This window comes from Rissa tridactyla, chromosome 1 (genome assembly GCF_028500815.1).
Source record: "Rissa tridactyla isolate bRisTri1 chromosome 1, bRisTri1.patW.cur.20221130, whole genome shotgun sequence".
NCBI classification, from domain to species: domain Eukaryota; kingdom Metazoa; phylum Chordata; class Aves; order Charadriiformes; family Laridae; genus Rissa; species Rissa tridactyla.
Window position 1 is genome coordinate 73,848,222 of NC_071466.1, and position 25,191 is coordinate 73,873,412.

At 36.8% G+C, this 25,191-nt stretch overlaps 1 protein-coding gene across 11 annotated transcripts in view; it reads left to right on the plus strand.

The window, feature by feature from the left end:
- The window catches only part of REV1 (REV1 DNA directed polymerase), a 63,872-nt gene that overhangs the window by 18,011 nt on the left and 20,670 nt on the right, over positions 1 to 25,191 (plus strand). For 8 of the 11 annotated variants that reach the window (XR_008464474.1, XR_008464477.1, XR_008464475.1 and 5 more), the window contains 10 exons: positions 4,773 to 4,922; positions 7,049 to 7,764; positions 8,491 to 8,598; positions 10,114 to 10,230; positions 14,938 to 15,070; positions 16,006 to 16,134; positions 16,810 to 16,964; positions 19,282 to 19,401; positions 21,667 to 21,887; positions 22,894 to 23,066. Coding sequence is in view for 5 of the 11 variants with exons in the window: in XM_054188480.1 (XP_054044455.1) it covers positions 4,773 to 4,922; positions 7,049 to 7,764; positions 8,491 to 8,598; positions 10,114 to 10,230; positions 14,938 to 15,070; positions 16,006 to 16,134; positions 16,810 to 16,964; positions 19,282 to 19,401; positions 21,667 to 21,887; positions 22,894 to 23,066 (2,022 nt within the window). In the remaining 6 variants the exon portion in view is untranslated. Of the gene's footprint in view, positions 1 to 1,663; positions 4,634 to 4,772; positions 4,923 to 7,048; positions 7,765 to 8,490; positions 8,599 to 10,113; positions 10,231 to 14,937; positions 15,071 to 16,005; positions 16,135 to 16,809; positions 16,965 to 19,281; positions 19,402 to 21,666; positions 21,888 to 22,893; positions 23,067 to 25,191 lie in introns of all 11 variants that reach the window. The other 3 variants (XR_008464476.1, XM_054188479.1, XR_008464479.1) reach the window with 2 other exon arrangements.

Here is a 25,191-nt window from a genome sequence, read left to right on the forward strand (position 1 = left end):
TCAGTAGATCTGTTGGTGGAAATCAGTGCAGTGGATGTAGAGGTTCCAAATTTGTTGAATATTCATGTGCACATCATCATGTTAGTGCAACATGATGGGTTTGGGTTTTTTTTTAGTTTGGTTAAGAATCAACCCTGAAATGTTACTGTCACAAATTGCTGGTAAAGCAGTGTTGTTAGATCTTCAGTCTTGTCATCCAAGGTTGCAAAATGAAAAGGTCATTTGTCTGTGGAGCTTTGATTTATTTCTTTGTGTGCACACATTATGATTTAGTCCATAATTACATGATCACATGCTATCTTTTTTCACTATGGTACCTGCCACATTTTCTTCACAGAAAAGATTGAATTCAGGTTGCAAATTGCTAATTCAGTGTCTTCTTTTTCGCTTCTTGTCTCTGTAACCCTGTTCCTTACTTACTGCATACGATTTGAATTCTTTGCTGATAATGGAATGAATAATTAATTCCTGTCTTTTATTGGTGCTTATCAGTATAGCATCTGTCTGCTTTCCAAAGATTAATGAACATACCACGGCACTTATTGCAATGGCTATTATTTTAATTTTTGTTTGAGAGTCACCAAAAAGTCTCTTTTTTTAGAAAAATAATCTTTTTTTACCAAAAAGATTTTTGGTAAAACACCAGAAATTTCAATAATTTGGAATATTCCATGTGAACTATCTAAGATAAGTTTTTTTCAATTACTTACACGAGAACGGTAAGGCATTTGTTGAAGTTTATGCTGCCTTAAAAGCTTTGCATATTCTGAACTGTGAACATTCTGAACTATGGTCAAAAGTCAGACACTTATAAACCTGATGTTAAATGCAAGTAGCTCTAGAATTTTGCTTTAATTAGCATCACATAGAGATCCTGTGGTGACAGGAGTTGCAAAATCCAGTACTGCAGAGTAATGTGTGGTTGCTTTAGCGACGAAATCAGTCTTTCTGCACTCCTCTTGTTGCATGTTTTTGCTACCTCTCTATTTCTGCAACAAATGAAGGAAGAGACTTATTGGCAGACCTCCTTTCTAAATCTTTCTTCCTTTATTTGAAAAATACATGACACAATTATGTAGCTTGTAAAGGTGGTTGTGCTATGTCCAGTGGAAGCCAAATTAAGGTTACATAGGTGGTTTGACATAAACTGTTCTGAGAGCTTGACTTTCAAATTTGAATATTCTTTTAAGAAACGTTCTTTGACATTTATAACAAAATCACGTTTCAGAGGTTGAGGATAACTAATGACTAAAACGAGCTACCAGTAGAATTTGTGGATTCCTTATTTTGATGAGAATTCAGAATGCAAAATACTTGAATAAATAAAAGCTGCCAGTCTTCACACAGTATAGCTTTCAGAAGAGATGCCGTATTAATTTAACACAGTAACCTTTTTTGGAAACTAGCAAAGCATTGAAGGGGAAGGCGATGGCTTTTATAGCTATATCAGAAGCAAATGAAGCAGGCCTGTAGTTGAATGGTGGGGCAACCTCAAGACAAAGGATACGGAAAAAGCTGAGTTACTCAATACCGCGCTTTCTTCAGTGTTTAGTGGCAAGATCTACTTTCGTGCCTTGAAAGCCTGTGTGCCTAGTGGTGGCAGAGTTTGTAAAAAAGAAATACTAACAAAGGTATAAGAAGCATAAATTATGGTTCACTTCAGGAAACATGACGTATACGACTCTACAGTACCAGATAGAATGCATCCAAGGGAGCTGAAGAAGCTGGCTGATATCAGTGCTACGCCACTCTCTGTCATCTTTGAAAATTTGTGGAACTCAGATTTTCCAGAAGACTAGATAAAAGGCAAATGTCATGCCTGTCTTCAGAAACGGAAAGAAGAAGGATCCGGGGAACTGCACTGTGATCAGCTTCACTACAGTTACTGAAGACTATGGAAGATACCTTCCTGGAAGCTATATCTAGGGTAGCAAATCATGCCTGACCAGAGTGGTTGTCTTGTATGGTGAGATGAGTGGACAACAGGAGAGCAGTAGATATCATTTGCTTTGACTACAGTAAGGCTTTTGACACAGTGCCCCATTGCATTCCTTTAGGCAAGTTGGGGAGATACAAATTGGATAGTGGGCTGTGCTAGCTGGGTGAAGAACTAGCTCAGCTGCCTGGCTCGGATAGTAGTGGTCAGCAGTTCAGAGTTGAACTAGCAAGTGGTTACAAGAGGCATTTCTGAAGGGTCCATACTGGGGCAGATGCAGTTTAATGTCTTCGTTAACAGCATGGACGTTAGTGATGCAATGGAAAGTGCCTTCAGCAAGTTTGTTGATGACAGGAAATAAGAGAACAGTTTATGTACTGAATAGCAGGGCTGCTCTTTGGAGAGTCTCAAAAGAGGGGAGGAATGGGATGACAGAAACGTCATGAAATTCAGCAGTCAACTGCAGAGTCCTGCACATGGGACAGAAGTAATTCCAGGCAACCAGACAGACTGGAGACTCACCGGCTAGGACACAACCTTGTAGGGAAGGACTTGAGGGTCTTACAAGTTGACCATGGAGTAGCAGTTGTGCCCTTGTGGAGATAAAGGCTAAAAGCATACTGGATTGCATTAGCAAGACCATAGCCAGCAGGTCAAGTGAAGTGATTCTTCCAATCTATTTGGCACTTCTGAAGCTACATCTGGAGTTCTGTGTCTGATTTTGGGCTTCTCGAGTACAAGATACTGGCAAACTGGAGTGAGTTCAGAGGAGAACCACGAACATGAATAGGGGCCTGGAATATGTGATATGACGAGAGGCTGAGAAGGCTGGTTTTGCTCTGCTTAGAGAGATGGCTAGGAGGGGGTCTAATTGTTGTCTTTTGTTAACTTATATGGAGGTTACAGAGAGCATGGAGCCAGGTTTTTCTTCAAGGTGCACAGCAAGAGGACAAGAGGCAATAATCACAAGTTGCAGCAAATAAAATTCTGGGTGTAAGGAAAAGATTTTTCACAGTGAAAGAGAGTAAGCAGTGGAACAAGTGCCTAGAGAGGTTGTGGAATCTCTGTCATGGGAGATACTCGAAATTTGGGTGGACTCAGCCCTTGGCAACCTGTTCTAACTTTAAAGATAACGCTGATTTGAGCAGTGTTTGGACTAGAGATCTCCAGAGGTCCTTTCCAACCTAGTTTTTTTAGTGATTATAAATTCTGTGATCCAGGGAGTGTGGAGTGGGGAAAGATGTTGCATGATGCATCTGAAATAGGATTCCTATTGCTGCATCTTAATACAGTTTGAAAAAACCAAACCAACTGTGTATTGACCTAATAGTGCAGTTACTCCAGTAGCTAAAATCTTAGCATGAACAAGTTCTTAAATAAGTGTGGGGTTTTATCATCTTGAAGTTGTGGTAATGATTTTGAAGTATTACTTGGGTGGTTATGCATCCAGGTTCACACAGTGATATGAGAAACAGTCTAACTAGGCTTAGTTGCCTAAAAAGCATAGTTGCTGCATCACCATTTTCTGTACAAGAAAGCTTTGGAACTCTACCATGTGTATTTTTAACTCTGGCAATGTTTAATGTAAAGGATGTTCCTTTATGAATGCTATATATTCATGTATCAAACAATATTTAATTGATATATTTTTAAGGCTGTTTTTACTATCCCATTCCCATAGAAACCTTGCCAGATCTCTGTGTATCTGCCTAACTAGTTTTAGTTTATCTCATTGGGAAATGCAGTCTCCCACTATGTTCTTCTCTAATTGCAGCAAGAAAGCTCCTGAGGGCTTTTGTTCCACTGTCTTGCTCCCTTGACAGTACTACAGATTTGAGCTAGTTAAAAAGCACATCTCCAAGAGAAAGCACTCAGGTGTTAAAGAACAGAAAACAGTATCTGTCATTCACCTAAATTCTCTTTAAAAATTTGAATCCCATTGTATCTTCAAAACTGAACGCTAATATTAAGCTGCTTTGATATGAGAGAGGTTCCTCTGCTGTAAGAAGTTTCAGCATCTCTGACCCAGTCCTCAATATGAAGAGTTGTATATGAAGAAGTGGTGAAGTATAGGCTGGGAAGGCTGTTATCTCTACTGCCAGCAACAGGGGTTGTGGTGGAGAGATGAAATCATCCTGTGGTGTATTTTTGAGAGGATTCCACTTCAAAGTCCATGACATCCCTAAGGAATTTAGCAGCTACTGAAGTATAATTGCAGTTTCAGTGGAAGAAGAAAGAGAAGAGCGAGACAGAGTAGAACACGTAGGACAGAACCGTAATGATTGTGGTAGATATTTATGGGAGGTCTATTTGGAAATTATTCTTCAGTGAATTTTCTCACAAGAAGGGGTAATTATCCTTTTGGAATGGAAAAAGTAGTTTTCTTTGTAAGAGTGAATTGTGTCCTAGCTAACTTCCTTCAAATTCTACCCAAATGTGCTTGGAACACATGCGTTTGCATTGTTCCAAGTTAAAGAGCTCAGTCAGCATTGTTCAGTTAGAATAACCTGGACCATTCATGTGGGGTTTTTGACTGGGCATTGTTTATTTTGTTTTGGGTTCTGTGTGAGTCAGTTGGAGAAGAGAAATGGATGTAGGCAACTGACCGACACAACTGTGCAAATACCTTTTGTAGTACCAGTCACCACATCACAAATGACTTTTCAGTTCAATCCAGTTAGTAGTGGGAAACGGAATGTAAGTACATGTAGCAGAACAGCAAAAGGTAATGACCAAAGTAATAGTTTATTGTACATGAGGTATTTTTTAGCATAGAAGGTTGGGTTTTTTTAAAAATGTCCTAAGTAGTAACTTGTTCTTTTTTTTTTTATTTCAGCATTAAAGCTGGACGTCTTCTCTCGCACATTCCGTATCAGCTATACACCAAGCAGTCAAGTGTTCAAAAAGGTCTCAACTTTAATAGCATATGCAAACCTGAAGATGCCGTGCCAGGTCCAAGCAATATAGCTAAAGATCTCAACAGGGTGTAAGTGTTTCTGATCTCGTAATGCAGATGTTAATCATTCACCCATAATGGGTTTGCATTTATAACGATAATAGCATTTTTAAAATTAATTTCAGCTTTATAAGAGGGAAGCTCTGAGGCACCGAAACTTAAAAATAAGTTATAGCTATATAAATAGTTGAGGACAGAACTACAGTTACCTTGACTCCAAGCCTTGTCTCTAGTCTTTGGACCACACTTTGTTTGATAACGTGACCTAGGAGTCCTAGGATGTAGCATATCTGTATGGAAGCAACAGGCATACATTAAAGGATTCTGACTACTGACACTGAAAAGTAGGTCTTTATTTCAAAACCAAGAAACTTACATGATTTGATTATTGTGGTAAAGGTGCCTAGGAACAAAGGTAAATGCATACTAGCTGTTAAGTTCTTTCTTTAGCTTCTTTTAAAAAAAAGTCACAGCATACCTTATGTATGCTAACACCAAGGTTTAAGTCACGCTTGAGAGAGGAGTTGTATTAAAAAATCCAATTGCAGTATAATAAATTCTCCTAAAAGAGCATAAGAAGGGAATAGAACAGAAAGCACCAGAGAAACTCTTAAGTGGCAGAGGAATTGGAATTTGGAAAGAAACCTTCCGCTTGTGCTGTAGATTTTTTTAAGAGGGTTCCTGCATCTTTTTCAGAAGCACATGTTTGTTGTTTAGAGGCAAGAATCATAAAATTATAGAATTGAGGTTGGAAGAGACCTCTGGAGGTCATCTGGTCCAACGCTACTGCTCAGGCAGGGCCCAGGACACTGTACGAGATGCTATAATTTTTGATTTGTTATGGTGATCTGTGTTCTTCCACAGACCACTGATCTATTTAAAATCCAGTTCTGCATAATGGTGAAGAGACTTTACCACATGAGTGGGATTTGTCTATATTCAGGAAAAAAAAACAGTGCCACAAAATGGATATCCTAAGCAGTATTTCTTACCCGTATTTTAAAAAGAGTGATATAATCACCTTCATCTCTTATTATTGCATTGTTAATGTTTTTTAAATGAGAAGAATATTCAGATTTCCAAAAATACCAATTTAGTCTGAAAAGCGTATGAATTTAAAAGCCTACTCTATGCACTGATACTAAATAAGTACCACTGGATATACAACTTTAAGCCATGCAACTCCTCAAAAATATTATGTTTAATATAATTTATGGTTATGATAATCTTAACCAAATTGTTGTCTCACAGTTAATTGGCTTTCTGTTTTCACTGGTATACCGGGTAGCTAATTATTTCCTACCTGTGTTTTTGTGTACTTAAATTGCTAGCTTTGGGAGTTGGGAGTGATGGTTGGTTTTTTTTCAACAGATCAAGAGTACGCACAACTCTTGAGGGCTTTGGTTTTAATTCCACTTAGGGTTTGTTACAGAGTTAATTTTTTGAACGAAAGCTTTGCCTCTACACTGTCAGAGTAAAAGTAAATTGCCAGTGAACTTGCGGCAGAATACTTTGTTTTATGTGCTTAAGTGATGAAAAGTTGTTTGGGTTTTTGTCAAAAGCTAAGAATATATCTGATTTATAGAGCTTGAAAAGATTTTTCGTCAAGAGAAGATAAAATAAATCTAACACATTAATCTAAAATAATTCTCTAAAAAATAGAAGTTTTCTATGTATAGTTTCTTTTTTTCTTTTTTTGTTTATTTGTTTGTAACTAGATAAGGAAAATGACATCTCTTGATAAAAAGATAAGTCCTTGTCATGATTTGCATATTGCTGCACCATTCATGCTGCCATGGTAGTACAGTTCTGCTAACAAATAAATAATTATTGTGATTTGATTGGAGACCGCTGGTCAAATTAAAGGCCTTAGAAATAGCTTCTCTAATGTGAGCATGATTTTGGTCGCTCCCATAAACTCCTAGTAGTGCTGCATTAATACACCGAATCTGTGAAATCTTTTGTACAGCAACACAACATTTTGTGACGTTGAGAGGACATGGCTCAGAGTTTGAGATAATTGTCTTGAGAATGTAAAAACTACTCAAGTATATACTGATAACAATTAGGAAGATAAATACATAGCACTTGAAATGACCTGTAAATGTGCCTTTTTAATAAAAGATAACATTATTATATAATCGTATCTGTTTCAGAAATCATATTAAAAAGTGTGAGATGGAAAATGAGATCACAACCAATGGAATAAGTAGCTGGAATGAAGAAGAGGAAGAAGAAAGTGACGATTTTGGATTTACGGAGCTGGAGCAGATCCTTCCTGGACGGAAACAAAATGGGATTCAGTCTCATAAAGACAGCACTGCCATTTTTAACGGACACACACACACTTCTACCAGTGCCTTAAAGACGCAGGATTGCTTGGTGCCCTCTGGCAACGGTGTTGCAAGTAGGTTCTCTCCAGGCCCTGTGCAGGAGGAGGGGAAGACTGAAAAAGGCATGGTTGACTTTAGAGACTGCACAACGCAGCAGTTGCAGAAAAGCAACAAAAATACAGACTTTTCGTGGAATCCACATAGGACTATGAGTAACTCATCCTCATCTTCATCTTTGCACAGTAATGCTAAAATAAATGGTGCTCACCACTCCACTGTTCAGGGGCCTTCAAGCACAAAAAGCACTTCTGTACCTACTCCTCCTAGCAAGGCAGCTTCCTTACATGTGTCCAAACCTTCAGATTGTAGTTTTATTTCTGACTTTTATTCACGTTCAAGACTGCATCATATATCAACATGGAAGTGTGAATTGACAGAGTTTGTCAACAGTCTGCAGAGAAAAAACAGCGGTGTCTTTCCAGGAAGGGAAAAATTAAAAAAATGGAAAGCAGGCAGGTCTGCACTTAAAACTGACACAGGTAGATACTTGTTTAAGAGGGTTTTTGTTGAGGAGGTGCCTTATATCTTTCTTTGTACATTAAATGTCTAACCGAGACTAAGTAGGTTAGTATTGACATTACAGATAGTATTCACACTCACTTGAAGAGCTTGGTGATTTCGATGCACTGAAAATTAAGCGATCCAACTGCTTTTGGTTTTGTTTGGGTTTTTTAACTTAAAATGTGACATAATGTGATACTCTGGTTTATATTCAGTTTTTCCTTGCAGAAATAATATTCCTGACTTTACCAAGATGTGTGGACTGATCAAGGGGAAAAATAACACTATACGCAAGTCTGTAGTTGCTGCGTGAAAATCTAAAGGGAAAAAACAGAAGAAAAAACCTTGCTGCTTATAGTTCAGTGTGAAAATTTAGAAGATGAGTAACATTTAGAAGTGAACTAAAATCTAATCTTTTTTTTGTTAGTAAGAGTTTTATATACCTTGTTAGGTAGAAGGTGTTAATTATGAGAAAATAAAATAGAAACTTTAAGTTGATGCATTGTTTTAGGCTGTTTGTCTACTATTAACATTCACATTTCTCAGAATTTTGTAAATGTAAATATCTTCTTGGTGAGAAGAAACAAAAATCTTTATAATTTAAGGTGGTAAAAACTCGATAATAGTCCTTGATGACTACTGTGAGTAGTACCAAAGTATATAAATTAGGGTTCAAGTTTTCTATTGGTGTATCTTCATACTAGGTAATGTGTCTGTTGCGACCTCAGCCAAGCCACAGAGCTGTATAATGCACGTGGATATGGATTGCTTCTTTGTGTCTGTGGCTATCCGAAATAGACCAGATCTCAAAGGTCAGTATTTAATTCTACATGTTAAGCCTTTAAAAAAAAAAAAACAAAAAAAAAAAACAAAACCAAACTTGCACACTTACAAAATGAACTTTGCATGTTAATCTCTTTTTCTGGCATCTTTGATAGACCATACAGCTTTCATATTCCTGCTTACTTTCTCAAAATCCAAAAGCAAGTGGAAGAAAAAAATGGGAATTCTCCTTGCTGTCTCCTTTCAGTATCTAAAGTAAGAAGAGAGAAGTAAAATCTGGAGTAACCATTCTCTGTAACATTGCACATGTCTTACTGAGACTTAACATATTAGAAATCCAGAGATCAAATTCTCGTTGTACCAAAAGCGGGTTTTGATCACTCTTTGTTTAAAAAAAAAATAAAAATGAATGAGATATCCTAATAATATTCCTGAAGTAATGTAGGGAGATTTGTTTAACTAGAAAAGTGGAAAGGTTAAGTCTGAGAATTAATTGCCTCTTTGCCTGATTCATCTTTTTCAAGGGAAATTTGCTTTGCCTTCCATTTTCTATCTAAGCTCTTGCACATGAAGTGTAATAAGAGCTGCAAGATGAACATTGGCATTTAGAAGTCTGAGTTGTGTGATCATCCTTAGAGCATAGGAAGAGTTAGTGGAGCTCCTTAGCAAGTTTTGGTGGTTTTTTCTGTAAGTATACCATTCAGAAATGGAGATGCTAGTTTTTCTGTGCTAACGCTGAACTCTGGTGATGCACAAGTCTGAAGATTTTGTGCAGTGGGGACCATCTGACACCCAGCTATTGTAGACCTTGGGAAAGAAGAGTAAGCTGTATATAGGATTCCTTTGCTCTCTTCTGTTCAAAGGCAGGAGCAACTGTATCAAAGATACTCCTGGTACGTTTGGGTCTTTAAAACTTTATTTCCTGCCAAGTTTCAAATGCCATCACTGGAATATAAAGAACCTAAGGCTTTTCTGCAAATACTTTTTCTGTTCCACAGAAGTCTGCCAGAACTTTCAGTGCATAAATTAGGTTCCTCTAGAAAAAATACATAGGTGTTGATATTGCTAAAAAGTCAAAAATTTACTAAAGATTTTATTTTGTGCAGTTATTTAAACAAGTGAAACTTGAGTGTGTTCATATGTGTATACTCTTCTCATTTACTTAAGCTAATAAACATGATGAAGTATTTAAAATCAGTAGTGTTTGCTGTGTCTTAAACTAATGAATCATTAGGGCATTGGTGAAGTTTCACAGCTTCCATTTATACTTGTTATTGAAGACAAACAAGTGTGGCTGTATTTTCACTCTTAAAAAGCTTTTCTTATTTACACTTGACTGCAATTAAGACAGCAAATTCATAGTCACAATGGAAAGTCACTTTCATAGCTGTTTCCGCCTTTATGCTATAAGAGCGTATAAGCTTGAAAGAAATTATAAAAAAAAAAAAGCAGACATCTTTATGATCTTACCCTAATTGTGCTATTATTAACATGTAAGCTGTTATAGATGTTGACTTACAAGTACCTGCGTTTCTTCTCCACAGGAAAACCAGTAGCTGTAACTAGTAACAGAGGTGCAGGAAAGGCACCGCTGCGCCCTGGTGCAAACCCCCAGCTTGAACAGCAATATTACCAGAATAAGCTATTGAATGGCAAAGCAGGTACAGATAAGTCTGTCTGTCTGTTTGTCTGTATGTTTTTAACTTTTGTTATGGAAGACTTTTTTCTTAAAATTATTAATAAAGTACATGGTGGATAAATTAGGTTTTTTTTCATGCGGGGAGTTTCAGAAAAGAAATAGCTTTGGAAAACACGGTGCTCTGTGGCCTCAGTAATAACATGCCAGTGTGACTTCTTGCTAACTTTGCTCAGTACAGGTGAATTACTTTAGAGTAATTTTAGGTTTTACTCACTTCCGTTGAAGTTGAGTGTAAAGTATAATGTTAAGTAATTTTTTTAAAGTAAGAAATAAGTACAAATTCCATTCTGAATAAGTCTATTATAGAGAAGAAGGTACAAAATAAATTTTAAAATGCTACTAAAGTTTTTTTACTGTAAAATGACAGCACATGGCCAGTGAAAAATTGATTGTTCGAAGGTGGCTTTGGAATTGCATGTGTACAATATCTGTGTACAATGAGCTAATTTGGGTGGTACTTAGAGCATTTTAGGTTTCTGGAAAGTCTGTGCAACTTCATGAGTTCTGTCTCTCCAGTACTTTGTTTCCTCAAAACCAGAGCATCTGTCGTAGTCTGAGAATTCCTTACTTCCCTGCAGTAATTCAGAAATTGGTTACTTTCTGTGTCTTCAGGAAGTAGTATACTAATGTAAACAAAACCTACTTTTACTACCAAGTTTTATTATTATTATACTGCCTGAACTGCATTTAATATGAGAAAAGTATATTGCTAAACATTGGCGACTTGTTTCTCTTTTTTTCTCCAACAGTCTGATTAATCATCTTGAAACTTAGTTTTTACCACAAGGTTGGTAAAAAGTACATATACAAGGGACAAAGGAGAAACTCAACTTCCAAATCTAAACTGAAATTAAATAGCAGCTGTTCCTCGTATACGCACTTTTTACCAACCTTGTGGTAGCAAGTACTATTGTTGTAAAGTTTACGCCTTGGTGAGATACAAGAGGTAGAAAAAGACAGGTTGTTCTTCCATGGTTGTTTCTGAAAGGTTAGTACTTTATAGAAAAAATCAAACAAACCTCTAATAAATTGACATTTTTCAAAGACATTTGGAGACAATGTATTGCAGGAGTTGATGCTATCTTATTTTTATTTTTATTTTTGCTGTAGTTTAAGAACACTTCAAAACTGAGGTAGAATACATGTTTGTGAAACCCGCTGGCCTTTAACATTTTAAGGACTTTTCAGGATGCTCCAGACTTAGCTTCTGCTGTGTTGTTTGCAGTGTCATGTAGAAGTGCGTTACAAGGATAGCTGTGGCTTTTATGGAGTTGGATTTTCTGTAGTATAGCTTGTGTATGAACTAATTATTGGTAGTTCAGTTTTATACAGTGACTTTGTAACTTTTGTTAGGACCTTATACTGAATAAGGGTGGGACTTTATACAATCAAGTGATGTTTGGAGAGTGAGGCAGTTAAATTACAGAAGTTAAGCTGATATCTAGCACATTCTTTGCAATTCACAAACTCAGTAGTATCTCTTCCACTATATTTATTGCTTAAGGGTACAGCAGATTTCAGCCTTATTGTATAACAAACTCAGTTTCTTACTGCAGCAGCTGTTTCTGGATATCCTCACATTCATTTCTTCAGCATCCAGTCTCACTGGCTTGCACGCAGGCAGGCAGCTAGCTCTTTCTTTCTTGATACTTAGTCTGATTGTGAAACCTGTTGTTTTGGTGAAAGGATTTTTTCCTAACACTCTTTTTATAGTCTCTATCTCATTAGCTGCAGTTCAAAAATTTTTTTTCAGTCTCTTTATTAATTTTTATCTCCATGTACAATGTTTTTATCAACACAAAATATAACGTATTGTTTCTGCTTGCATTCTCATAAGTACATGGCTTGTCTTCCTTTTGGGGAAAAGAAATTACAGTTAGTTATGGTCTTAGACAAAAAGATGGAATTGCAGGTTAGGCTTCTCTAACATCACAGTATCTTAGTGTATGTGAAACACTTCACAGCATGCGTTTAATTGTGTCATGCCAGAGGTAAATATGGTCCAGTAGGCACATGTATCACATGGAAAAGTACTTTTTTCTAAAATATAAAAAATACAGAATGCTAAATTGTGCTGTTAAACGTATACTATTCTGTTTGGGGACATGTTACATAAATGAAATCAGAAGGTAGTTGGGACCAATTTTGAACGTGAGCATATTTTTACATCCATGCTTCAATGTGGAACCCACTTCATTTTTTGATGCTTCATGCTTTCTAGGCTGTTCTCTGATTTTGCCTTCTCCAGGTCTTGCTTATTAGAAAAAATGTTCCAAATTAAAAAAAGAACCAAACCAAACAAAACCAAACATAAGCAAACAAAACCAAACCCTTATGAATCATTTTGACCAAATACTGAATTCTGCTGCTTCAGCTACTTCTTTTTTTGCAAATTACTTCTTTAGTGATACTGGTTCCCACCTTTGATCTGCGTTGTAGGCAAATATCTAGTGTCAATAGAATCTTGAATCTTTTATGAAATACTTTCTTTTTCTTGTTTGAATTCATCCAAAAATGCATAACTTTTAAATTTAAAAACTTGCTATCATTCTCACCCTAAATCTCCAAATTGGAGATAGCCTTTCCAGGTAGTAGAAATTACTTCTCTACATACGTGCCATCTTTAACATTCATGTTCTAAAGATAGAAAATTAACATATGTTAATCAGGATTCATAGTCTGGGGTCTCTTTTCCATGGCCAGGATGCCCAAGTTGTGAATGTTTTCTAGGCTTCCTTTCCCTCAACCCTAGTATCTCCCTTTTTTCATTCTAAAGAGCAGCAGATTTTAACCATCATATTAGTCACAGATTTATTCTCAGCGATTTCTTTTTCACAGACTTGGGTCCTGGCCTCTGATTTCTCCATCCGTTGCTCCACATTCACCATGTGCCTGTCTAGTTTCCCAGCTTTTGATGAGAGGTTCTCTACCTTGCCTTCCATTGAGGACAATGTGTTCTGCATTGCCCTGAATTTCACATGAAGTGGCTCCATCAGCTCATGGGGGGATCTGCTCTGCTGCGATGTGGAAAAAGTCGACGAGTCCAGTGAAGATAGACAAGATGACAGCATCATCTCAGGCCAGGGCACAGGAAGGCATGGACTAAAGAAATTGTTCTTGTCATTCTTATCTTTATTTGGGGCATAATTTTGCTCTAATTTTCAGTTGCAGACATCTTAGGTAACTTACTGAGCTCATCATAAGTTAAAATATTTAAGACCTACAAAGGTGCACAAATTTAGCAGAAATTCTGAATAAAAGCAGTTTTTCACATGAGTCAGGCTCTACTCCTGCTGTCTCCACTCACTCATTACAACACTTCCTCTGGTCTGATATGTGCACATAGCGCACCACGTTTCCTTTCAGTCAGATTGTCAGTGTGCAAGTTGCTAGTACCATGAAACATGATTAGACATTGTGTCGCTCTGAAGAAAACTCCCTGTTCATTATATTACAGAGGTGTATGGTATTAAATAGACTACAGTAAAGAAAATAAGCTATAACATACATACTATATTTCATTTTAAGTAAATGGAAACCTTTGGTCTTTAATAATACCTTGTTGGTTTGATTCTGATGGGGAGTTTGGGAGGGCATAGTAGTTTTTGCATCTAGTCATGTTTTCAGGCTGATCTATATGTATCTTTCAAGGTTTACGTGCTGTGAAAACCCAAATAGAAAGGCACAGAAAATGCTTTACATGATTCCGGTATTCAGTGTCATGGAATTCTGCTTTAGTACCTAGTATGCACTGGGCCTGGAGGACACTTTAAAATTGATCTAAGAACATGCAGTAAAGTTGTATAGAATTAGGGAAGGTCTGTCTCATTTTAAGTCTGGGGTTGCAGTATTGATAGTTGTGTCATTTTGATCCAAGATAAATCTATGGTGATACTTGAAAGAATGTGACGTATCCTAGTAAAAGAATTACTCGGAAGTAACAGCAGTTGTTTTGTCAATTAATATCCCCATAAGAGCGTTAAAGGAAATATAAGTTTCTAGCTAGTGTTTTCTAATTTAAGCTAATTAGCATTCTGGTTATTTCACTTCTTAAAAATCACTTTGTAGTATCTAGATTATTAGAAAAATAGTTTTAAGTCAGAGGTTGTAAGTATGATAAAAAGTGGGTTTATATTCTGAATTTAATTTCTGTGTTCTTGTGGTGGTTGTGCTTTTTATAAAAAGGAATGTAGCAAAGTGTCCTCTTGTTCAGCCAAGCGGTTGATAATAAATTTTTGAGTGTCTTGCATCTGTTTGCAGGATATGGTTCTAGCAGTTAGCCTCAAGTGTTTGATCATTTTTATTGTCATTAAAGCTAACTGAGATCAGTCTTATTTTACAGTATGGTGTATGTAGTCACCAACAAGCTGTTGTCTATTTGGGAGGAAACAATATTTTTCTGTAGCTTAATATTCTTCTCAATAATACGTACAGACCTATCTGCAGAGAGAGGTTCCAGGGAGGGAAGGGAGGTGTAGTGTGTCTGTTGTTTATGGGTTTTTTTCTGAACCATGTTGTGAATCAATATAGTTTTAAGAACCTCTTCATCAACAGGTAGCAGTATAGAAATTGTATAAAATAAAATCCATAGTTTTTTTTTTGTTCACGTTCATTCTGTTAAACTGTTAGGAAAAATAACATTAAAAAAATACAAATGTTATTTTCCAAGCAGAAATTAGAGTACCTGATAAGCTGGACTCATCAGGCTGGGAGCATCCGGATTCCACACATGTGAATGGAGCTGACTTTGATCTCACTGTTCTGTCCATGGCTGAAATAGCTTCTTGTAGTTATGAAGCCAGGTAAGTAAAAGTTACCTGTCAGGTTCCTTGAAAATCTCATACAGGTAGGCATAAAACGTCCAAAAGTAGCAGTTGTTAAGTCAGTTTCATTAAATTTATTTAGAGAGGAGTTCTTTTTTATGATTTCAGAAGTTGTAATTGTTAGAATTTAACACAAGATCTTCCCTATAGATGCTGCTTTTATGGGATTAAGAACACTTTGTTACTGAAGGTTTTAGTTAAAATCAGACAGTAAGTGTGATTCCTAAACTTAAAACCATTTCTTGGGCAGATTATGTTGAGCATCCCCAATAGCATAGATAAAAAATGTTCAGAATATGAAACAACTTCTTATAAATATAAGCACAGTGTTGGAAATACAGTTTTCTTACCTTATGGAAATAATACTCCAGAAATTATTCATAGAACCATAGAATGGTTCAGGTTGGAAGGGACCTTAAAGATCATCTAGCTCCAACCCGCCTGCCGTGGGCAGGGACACCTACCACTTCATTCATATTCAGAACCTTTTTCAAGCATGCTAGGATAGGCAGGCTTATATTTGTATCTTAAAAAGTTACGAGTTTATTTATTGCGGGAGCATAATTCTGTAAGCTTGCACAGTGGAATGTAAGACCTTAGTCACTGTAGTATATGTGTGTTTTAATTTGAAACAGGAGATAGCATGTAGTGCTTTCTGGAGACTTTGTCTTAGGCATGTTCTCAAAGGCAGGCTATCCATGGTGCATGCCTGAATATTATACAGCTAATTCAAATACTTTATTTGCAGTTAGGTTTCTTACCTGTTACATTGCTAGCAGTTGGACTAAATTCCTTGTCATTGATAATTCATTTTTGTGGGAAAAGAGAATGACTTCATTTGGAAATACTCCATATTAATTTGTTGAAAAGTTGGTACTGTATTTATTTGGTGTTTTTTTATTAATTCATTTTAGACAAATCGGCATAAAGAATGGAATGTTTTTTGGACAAGCAAAAAAGTTGTGTCCAAATCTTCAAGCAGTTTCATATGATTTTGATGCATACAAAGAAGTTGCACGGACAGTATATGAAATATTAGCAAGGTAACATGTAATATTTGTTTACATGATCTTTCATGGTAAGGTTATCAAGCATATTTCACTTGGCACAGCTAAATGCCATTATTCAATTTTTAGTATTTTCATCTCCATGTTACTCTTTAGCTTCAATGAAGCCATTCCTATCTGAGATCTTCCTTTTGCAGTATTTTGGTTATTTTGAGCACTGTGCTGTTTCTGAGCATTCTCTTCTTTTAAAGACAAATCCTGTAAACAGTAAAGATTTGAGTTCCAAAGGAGTCATTGTTATTTTTTTTACTGATTACACTATGAGAAGCAGATCCCTGCTTATTATTGAGATTCTTCCAAGAGGTTTTTTTGAGTAACTTAAGAATGGGTTATTGGTGTAACATCTATTAGAAACTACTTTCTGGTTTAAAATGCACTTGAACAAAACTGAAAATTTGTTATTGTCAATGATAAATAAGTATTCAACTACGCCAGTTGTTCCTTTATAATCATGATGCATGTTGAAATTAGTCCTACATTAGTAATGTTACTGTAATTTACTGGTTTAGCATTTTTAATATGTAAGTGATGTGTAATACAAAATAAGCAGGGAAATACCACCACAAAAGGAAGACTTTATTTGCTACATATTTGTTTTAACAGATGGTGAGCTGTTGCTGGTGTTTCACCTCCTTTACTTTGTATTGATAGCTATACTCATAACATCGAAGCAGTCAGTTGTGATGAAGCACTAGTAGATATCACTGAAATCCTTACAGAGACCAGACTGACTCCTGATGAACTTGCAAATGCTATCCGCACCGAAATCAAAGCCCAAACTAAATGTACTGCTTCGGTTGGGATGGGTAAGTACTTTATTTCGTTTCTGATTACAAGCAGTGCCTGCGATTGTTAGGTGTATGAAAACTATGTAAGATAATAAAAATCTAAGTGCTTTTGCGATATGGAATATTATTTCCATTTACATTAAATTAGTGTAAATAAAAATGGAAAAAAAGCTTCATCAGTGGAAGGTTTTAAGCAAAAATTGCTGTCACTTCTCCTTTGTTGTCTGAACAGCATGCTAAAATTCCATCTATGATATTCTTACATTAATTTTTATGAAATGCTACCGTATTTTTCCAGTGGAAAACTTCCGTTTTTCCAAATGGAAAATTGAGCACAGATTCTGTTCCTTATTGGAGATAACAGTAAGAGTTACAGGATGGCATGATTTAGGGTAATTATTAGAAAGTATTGAGAGCAAACAGTTGTGTGATTTGTAATAGGTATTGTATATGAAATCACACATCTGTAAGGACTTCCTTGATTTCTTTTCACTTAGCCCCTTCCTTTCTCCTTTGGTTTTGTCCCTAATTAATACTATTGTTGAGTATCTGTAAATAAATATACTGAGTTTATATAAGTGTGTGAAATCCACTTGTGAGACAAGCTGAAATCCATTACTGTAAGCAGAATTCTTTTATTTCTTATGATATCAGAGTACAGAGACTGTAATTGCCTGGATTCCTGTTTGTGTCTTGTTTTGACTTGAAACACGTTTGTAATCTCTTTTATATGCTTATTTAGGGTGTTTGTTTTTTCTATAGAAAGAGTGGGATTAGTTTTTAAACCATTATTTTCTAATCTGATATCATAATTCTCTTACTGATTGAAAGAGACAAATACCTATGAGCAATTTTTTTTTCTCTAATAATCAGTTTGTGTGAAATACTGGAAAATAATTCAGTATCCTTTCTAGAAATTCATGTGGTAGGTACACAACAAGGACTTTGTCTCTTCACTCATAATTCATCATTAAGTAAAAAAATCAGAGGAAACAATTGTACTCTTACATTTGTAAGTATTGTACTATTACATGAATGTAGAGACCTTATTTCAAAAACATGGTCTGCCAGAAACATAAATCTTGTGTAAGTGATTTATATGTTGCCCAATGAGAAAGTTGTACTAGTATAATAAAATGTAAATTTGAATAGATACTGTTATACTATTGAGATCTCGAGAGCTCTCAACACTGTTGTCTGATTAGAGATAAATTAAAGAAGGACATGCTTACGGCAGTTGAATAAATTTTAGTTTTACCCTAGAGATTTTAGTGGCTAAACTGGTTTAAAACAATGCTAGTGAAAGATTAAACGCTCATCAATAAACATCCTGTATCTTGGCTTCTCCTTTGTTAGGTGAGGTGTTAGTTTTTTTCCTACTTTACTTCAATGTTGTGGGAATAATACGTTGCAGAAGGTAGATCACTGAGATTTCATGGTATTAGAGGCTATGTTGGTACGTTTGATAGATAAGAGGATCAAAACTCTTCAGTACTCTATAGACTAAACATGGATCCCCAAAGTTAAACAGGAAATTGAATGAGGAATCTGTCATTAATTGTTTCATCAATTTAACCTCTGAGGAGAAACAGTGCACATAAAACTGTTACTGTTCTTATTGACTAAAGTTTTAGAATAGACAAAAGAATGTGAATGTAGGTGGAGAACATAAGAAGAAGAGCAATAGTAACACACAGTGCTGTGAGTTGTCAATTCCTCTGACCTTTTATTAGTTTGCTTTATCTTAGAACGGGGTGTTTGGCAATAATGAATGTGTTTGGGTATCTTTTCAGAGATCTTATTGGCTGGGCATGAATAAGCCTATGAACAGGGAAGAAAAAAAAGATTAAATAGATCTTGTTCCCACCAGTTTGAGTGCATGTAATAATTTAATAAAGTCATTGGATCTTTTTAGTGACTACTCAGGCCCAAATATTAGCTTAATTCCAGTATTTTGCATATAATATACTCGATAGAATTGTCACCTAAGTATTATTCACATTGACCACAGTGGATTTTTTGAAGTTCCACAGTGTTAAAATATTACACTTCGAAATTTTTTATCCATTTGCACGTAAGTGTTTATCTGTGCCTCTGTATGTGTAGAACACAACCAAGACAAATAAATTCACTGTTCCTAGTGAAGTGTCTTGCACTTATTTAATGGTTGTTTTGGTGGGGTTTTTTGGTTGGTTGGTTACCACTACAGTTACACTGCTGTGAAAGATAAAGAATTTGACTGTACTTTCTGTATTTTTTCCTTGACTGTTGAACTGCAGCATTCTTTTTGAGAAGACAGAATTTACCACAGGCATACTTTAATTTGATTTTACAGGTTCCAATATTCTGCTGGCCAGAATGGCAACTCGTAAAGCAAAACCAGATGGACAGTATCACTTAAAACCTGAAGAAGTGGATGATTTTATCAGAGGGCAACTTGTTACCAGTCTTCCAGGTACTGCTTTCTTTTAGAGGACACTAAAAGTTCAGCTACAAATCTGTGTTCTGGAATAAACATGATTAGATGCTAATCCATGGTTATGATCTGAAAAAAAGAAGATACACTGATTTCTCAAAACTTCTGAAAAGAATTTCTGTGACCTTTTTGTACCTTTGAGAGACATCCTTTTTAGTAAAGAATTTTATAGATTCACACAGCATGATCTATGGAAGAAGCTCAAAGTTTAGTAAGTTAGGCAGCCTTTTATTCTTTAATCAAATTATTTAGGTGAGTCATTTTAACTGAGTACTAGCTTGCTGTATCATAATGAATTTAATAAAATGAGTAACATCAGGTACTTACCACTGAGAGAGGCAGGGTTTGCTTAGAACTATTTTTTTGTGTAAGGATCTTTAATTAATGGTATACTGCAAGCTGTGACAGAATGTGTTGATTCTTTTAAAGAACAACAACAGGTTTATGAGATTCCAACTGGTTTTTGCCTAGCTGTCTGAGGAACTTACTATAGCAATGATTATGATTTATAATTTTCAAGTATGACAGTACTAATAATTTTATGAACTGTTTGGCAGTTTCAGCTAAATCTTAACTGAGAAATAGAAGTTCTAATGACATAATGTATCCACATGTTTTGTGAAGAATGATAGCTTGACAGAAGAGAGTGACCCAAATGAGTACATCCTTTGAGGGACAGGCAGGCAAAATTCAACTATTGTACATTTTGGCAATAGTTCCCACTCATTGTATGTATAGCCACAGTACATGGGTTTTGTCCTGCATTTCTTGGTCAGATGGGAGAGAGAAGGGTATTTCAGTACCCTTCTCAGTCATGCTCAATGGAATGATTGAGTAGGGTGCCTGTGGACGAGAAGACCTAAGAGAAAGCTTGAGGTGAGGAAAGAAGCATTTTTGGCCCACAGATTTTAGGGAGGTTCTTCAAGGCATAGCAGAATTCACAGAGACATGGCAGGGAACTGGAGTTACGGTGATGGGAGAGTGATAGACCGGAAGGACATACCAAATACACCTGTATGAAAACAGGCTTTATTGTATTTTTCTTATTGTTCCAGGAAAATACTTAAGAGTTCTAAGCTAAAGAGTTTTCTGGCATGTAACTCTGTATTATGTTGTCATTCAATACTTCAGTAGTATAATGTGACACAGACATAGTGCAAGAAGTGCTGGGTAAGCACTCATTTATGCTTTCTATGTTAGTCATCAGCTGAGCTCAGCCTGCCTGTGTACACACTTATTTAGTGTTAAATGTTCAAAATAGTATGCTTCTATGTTTAAGGGGAAAAAAAAAAGAGAAGGGAAACAAAAAATAGAGAGCAATAGATGCTGAAATGGAAAAGTGGTAGGAACAGCATACATAGAAAGGTGCTTCCATGGCCAAACATCATTTACAGCACAGCACCATTTCTTTTTGGCATAACTTGTGGGAGATATTTTTCCTACAGAGAATTATTCATATAGTACTTTGCTATGACTTGAATATTTTAAAGTTTTCAGACTTCACTTGCATGTTCATAGTAAAAAACTTGTTAGTGTTTGTGTCAATAATACCACCTAGACAAAGAAACAGATTATGAAAGGTAGAAGCTGATTACCTGAGATTTCTAACTTTTGCTGACTTTGGTGTAGTGTAAACTCATAGGACTAATATTTTTCAGAAGTAACAGGCCACCTCTCCAAAACCCAGAAATACACTTAAGTTTATCACACTTATGGTATGTGCTGTTGCCATGGATACCTACAATTTCCAGTGCTTGGTAATTCAAAGCACAAGTGATACAGGTATGCTATCACTTCTACTTGAAATATTTTTCTACCTAGGAAGCAGTGGAACAGTAGTCAAAATATTTGTTGTTTTCTTTTAGATTAAATCACTTGTATCTGATGGCAAAACATATTACTTGCTGTACACTCTTTTTGGACTGAGTGTTGTGGTGTTCAGAGCTATGTACTCTGTAACAGGCAGTACCTTATATGTCATTCACATTTTACCCAGAAATAAAGAAACACGCTGCAGTATAACATCTTAAACTAAATATATAGTACAGATTAAAGAAACAGAGGTGAAGACAGCAAAACTTTCTGTTTGAACCATGTTTCATTTAGTGGAATTTATTTTTTACAGTGTATATTTATTAATTTGATATGACCTAATGTAAGTTTAAAATGACAAATTGTGTTTGTTCAAAATGTGACTGGCTCAGAGTTGCGTAGAGTTAACAGAACCAATTGCTTTGTTGTTAGGAGTTGGCAGGACAATGGAATCTAAGCTGGCTTCTTTGGGAATTAAAACCTGTGGAGATCTGCAATGTGCTTCAATGTCAAAACTGCAAAAAGAATTTGGTCCAAAAACAGGACAGATGCTCTATAGATTTTGTCGTGGTTTGGATGATCGACCGGTTCGTACAGAAAAAGAAAGAAAATCTGTTTCAGCAGAAATCAACTATGGAATAAGGTTTACACAGGTAAATTCAAACTTACTTTCTTTTCTGCAGTGACTTCTTTCAGCTGTAGGAGAGTCTTCTCATATTGTGATTATTTTCACTTACACTTTGATCTGTTAGAGCACCATCTTAGCCACCAAATAGAAATGAGGAAAATGAAGAAGTAGGAGACCAAACGATAAAATGGGAAGAGAGACTGCAAAAGTATTGGACTGAAAAGAAGCTTGCACAAACTTAGCTGGCAATTCTGCATGCATTATACAAGTCCGGTACAGAAAAAGAGAACTGCAGTAGGTTTGCACCTAGCATTCTCTTTCATTTAAATTCTGATTATTCAAAGATGGCAGTGCTTAAAACCATCACCAGGTGCTTCAGTACAACATTTTTATTAGACTTATTTCAAATAATGTAGGGGTAGAGTGTTGTTGATAAAATTGTATTAAAAAATAACTTGGCTCTTTGTTGAGAACTTAAGCGTTCATAGAAATTGTTGAAAAATCAGGTTGGGAGACACCGCGTGATGTTGTATAGTCTAGCCTTTTGCTCAAAGCAGGGGAGGCTATGAGATCAGACCAGTTGCTCAGGACTTTATCCAGTCTGGCATTGGAGACCTCCAAGAACAAAGACGGCACAAATTCTCTGAGCAACCTGTTCCACTTGCTTGACTACACTCATAGTGGAAAAGATCTTCCTTATAAGCCCTGTGCTTCTCATCTTCTAGGTGCGCGCTTAAAGTTTGACTTGCAATTCTGTGTTGGTGTTTCTAAATACTTCTCAGTTTTTTTAAGACTTATTTCCAAAAGGGCTTAGTATTTCCTACTTATTTCAGCATTAGGACAGGAATCTACCTTCTTGCCTAACTTCAGCAACCTACAATGTAAACGAAACACTTTAAGTAAGACAATTGCCTCTGTGAGTCAGCTTGTTCTTTTCAGTTTACAAAATCTGGGTTGCGTTAACCCTTAATGATTTACCTTCGATATTTGAAAACTTGTAATTATCTAAACATGTTGATTTTCCCCTTCAGCCTAAGGAAGCAGAAGCTTTCCTTCTGAGCCTTTCAGAAGAAATCCAACGTAGACTTGAAGCTGCTGGTATGAAGGGTAAACGATTGACCCTTAAAATTATGGTCAGAAAGGCTGGGGCACCAGTAGAGCCTGCAAAATACGGAGGTCATGGAATCTGTGATAATATTGCAAGGTAACTATGCATGGGAAAAAGAATGATCAGTAGTAGGTGTAAGCACACTTTTACAGGATGTTGAGCACCAAAACTTATAGGAAGACAGGACAGAAATTTTAAAGTCCTTAGTACCTCTTTGTCTACATATCAAACCTGTGCCAAAATCAGGAGTATTATTACCAAAAGTCCTCTGTGTTTGGGTACGTATGTGGTCTTTTGCTCATCAGCATGGAATGTAAATCCTCCAATGATAAAAAACATACTGGGAGGAGAAAGAAGGAAGAGACTAAGGTGTCCAAATAAGAGACAGAACAATTTTAACAGTTGTCTTTTGCCTTTGAGTTTCTTCAAAGAGAAGGATGGGGAGGGAAAAGAAGATACATCAGAAGTTGAAAAGTTTTTGGGCATAGAAAAAACAATTTGTGGTTTTCGGAGGAAGCGGGAATGTGAAAGAAGACGACTCCACAAGTGCATTCTTTGTGGTTTGAAATTACTTTCTTGAAGGAATGTACTCTCATGTATGTGGATGCTACTTAAAAATTAAAGTAATTTAGTGAAATATTTTCAATGATTTATTTTTTTTCTTCTTCCTTTTTGACTTTAATAATCTGTAGCTTAAGGTTGACCTAAACTTGATAGTAGTCTCATGAAATAACTAGCTAATAAAGGTGTTTGATCTTTTATAGGGTTTGTCTTCAAACAGTGATACACGTATATTGTTGGCATACATTTCTCCAGCTTGCACAATATCGGAGCTGGTTTTCCCTTTGCAGCACTTGTAGAAGACATTTTTACATCCTGCACTATGACATGCATGCAGCAGCATTTTAATTTCTTTCAGTGACCAGCTGAGTTGAAATGTTCTACTGCTGCAGACTGTTTTCTTTTTTTGGAGCTGTGTAGTGTTGTGTACTTTATTTTTGCTCGAGGGCCTTTCTGCTGTCCCTTGATAGTTTGTTGATCACATGCTGATTGTGACAGTTGGAGTCAGTTCTCAAAGAAAATTGCCTTTGTACTTATCAAGAAGCGTGTCTGATCACTACTGTTCTCCTACAAGTCTAGAGCACATGGGGACTATAGAATCATAGAATGTGTTGGGTTGGAAGGGACCTGTAAAGGTCATCTAGTCCAACCCCCTGCAGTAAGCAGGGGCATCTTTAACTAGATCAGATTGCTCAGAGCCTCATCAAGCCTGGCCTTGAATGTCTCCGGGGATGGGGCCTCCACCACCTCTCTGGGCAACCTGTTCCAGTGTCTCACCACCCTCATTGTAAAGAACTTCTTCCTAATGTTTAGTCTAAATCTGCCCTGCTCTAGTTTAAAACCATTGCCCCTTGTCCTATCACTACATGCCCTTGCAAACACCCCCTCCCCAGCTTTCTTGTAGGCCCCCTTTAGGTACTGGAAGGCCTCTATGAGGTCTCTGCAGATCCTTCTCTTCCTCAGGCTGAATAACCCCAACTCTCTCAGCCTGTCTTCATAGGAGAGGTGCTCCAGCCGTCGGATCATCTTCGTGGCCCTCCTCTGGACCCCCTCCAACAGGTCCATGTAATTCTTGTGCTGAGGGCTCCAGAGCTGGACACAGTACTGCAAATGGGGTCTCACAAGAGCAGAGTAGAGGGGGAGAATCACCTCTCCAGATCTGCTGGCCACAGTTCTTTTGATGCAGCCCAGGATGCAATTGGCCTTGTGGGCTGCAGGCACACATTGTTGGTTCATGTCCAGCTTTTCATCCACCAGTACCCCCAAGTCCTTTTCTGCAGGGCTGCTCTCTATCACGTCATCCCCCAGCCTGTATTGATAATGAGGATTGTCCCGACCCAAGTGTAGGACCTTGCACTTGGCCTCGTTGAGGCAAGGTTTGCTTGGGCCTACCTCTAGCTCATCTAGGTCCCTCTGGATGACATCCTGTCCCTCTGGCCTGTTGACCACACCACTCAGCTTGGTGTCATCATCAAACTTGCTGAGGGTGCACTTGATCCCACTGACTAGGGCAGTAGTTGCAGAATTACTTGCTGCAAAAGACTGAGAGGCTGCTCAGGATCCTGAAGATTGGAGCTGGCATCAAACACCTTGGGCTGCAGTTGTCCGGCTTAGCACAGACCTGTTTCTTTGTGTCAAATCTGTCTTTCCTGTTGTTTCA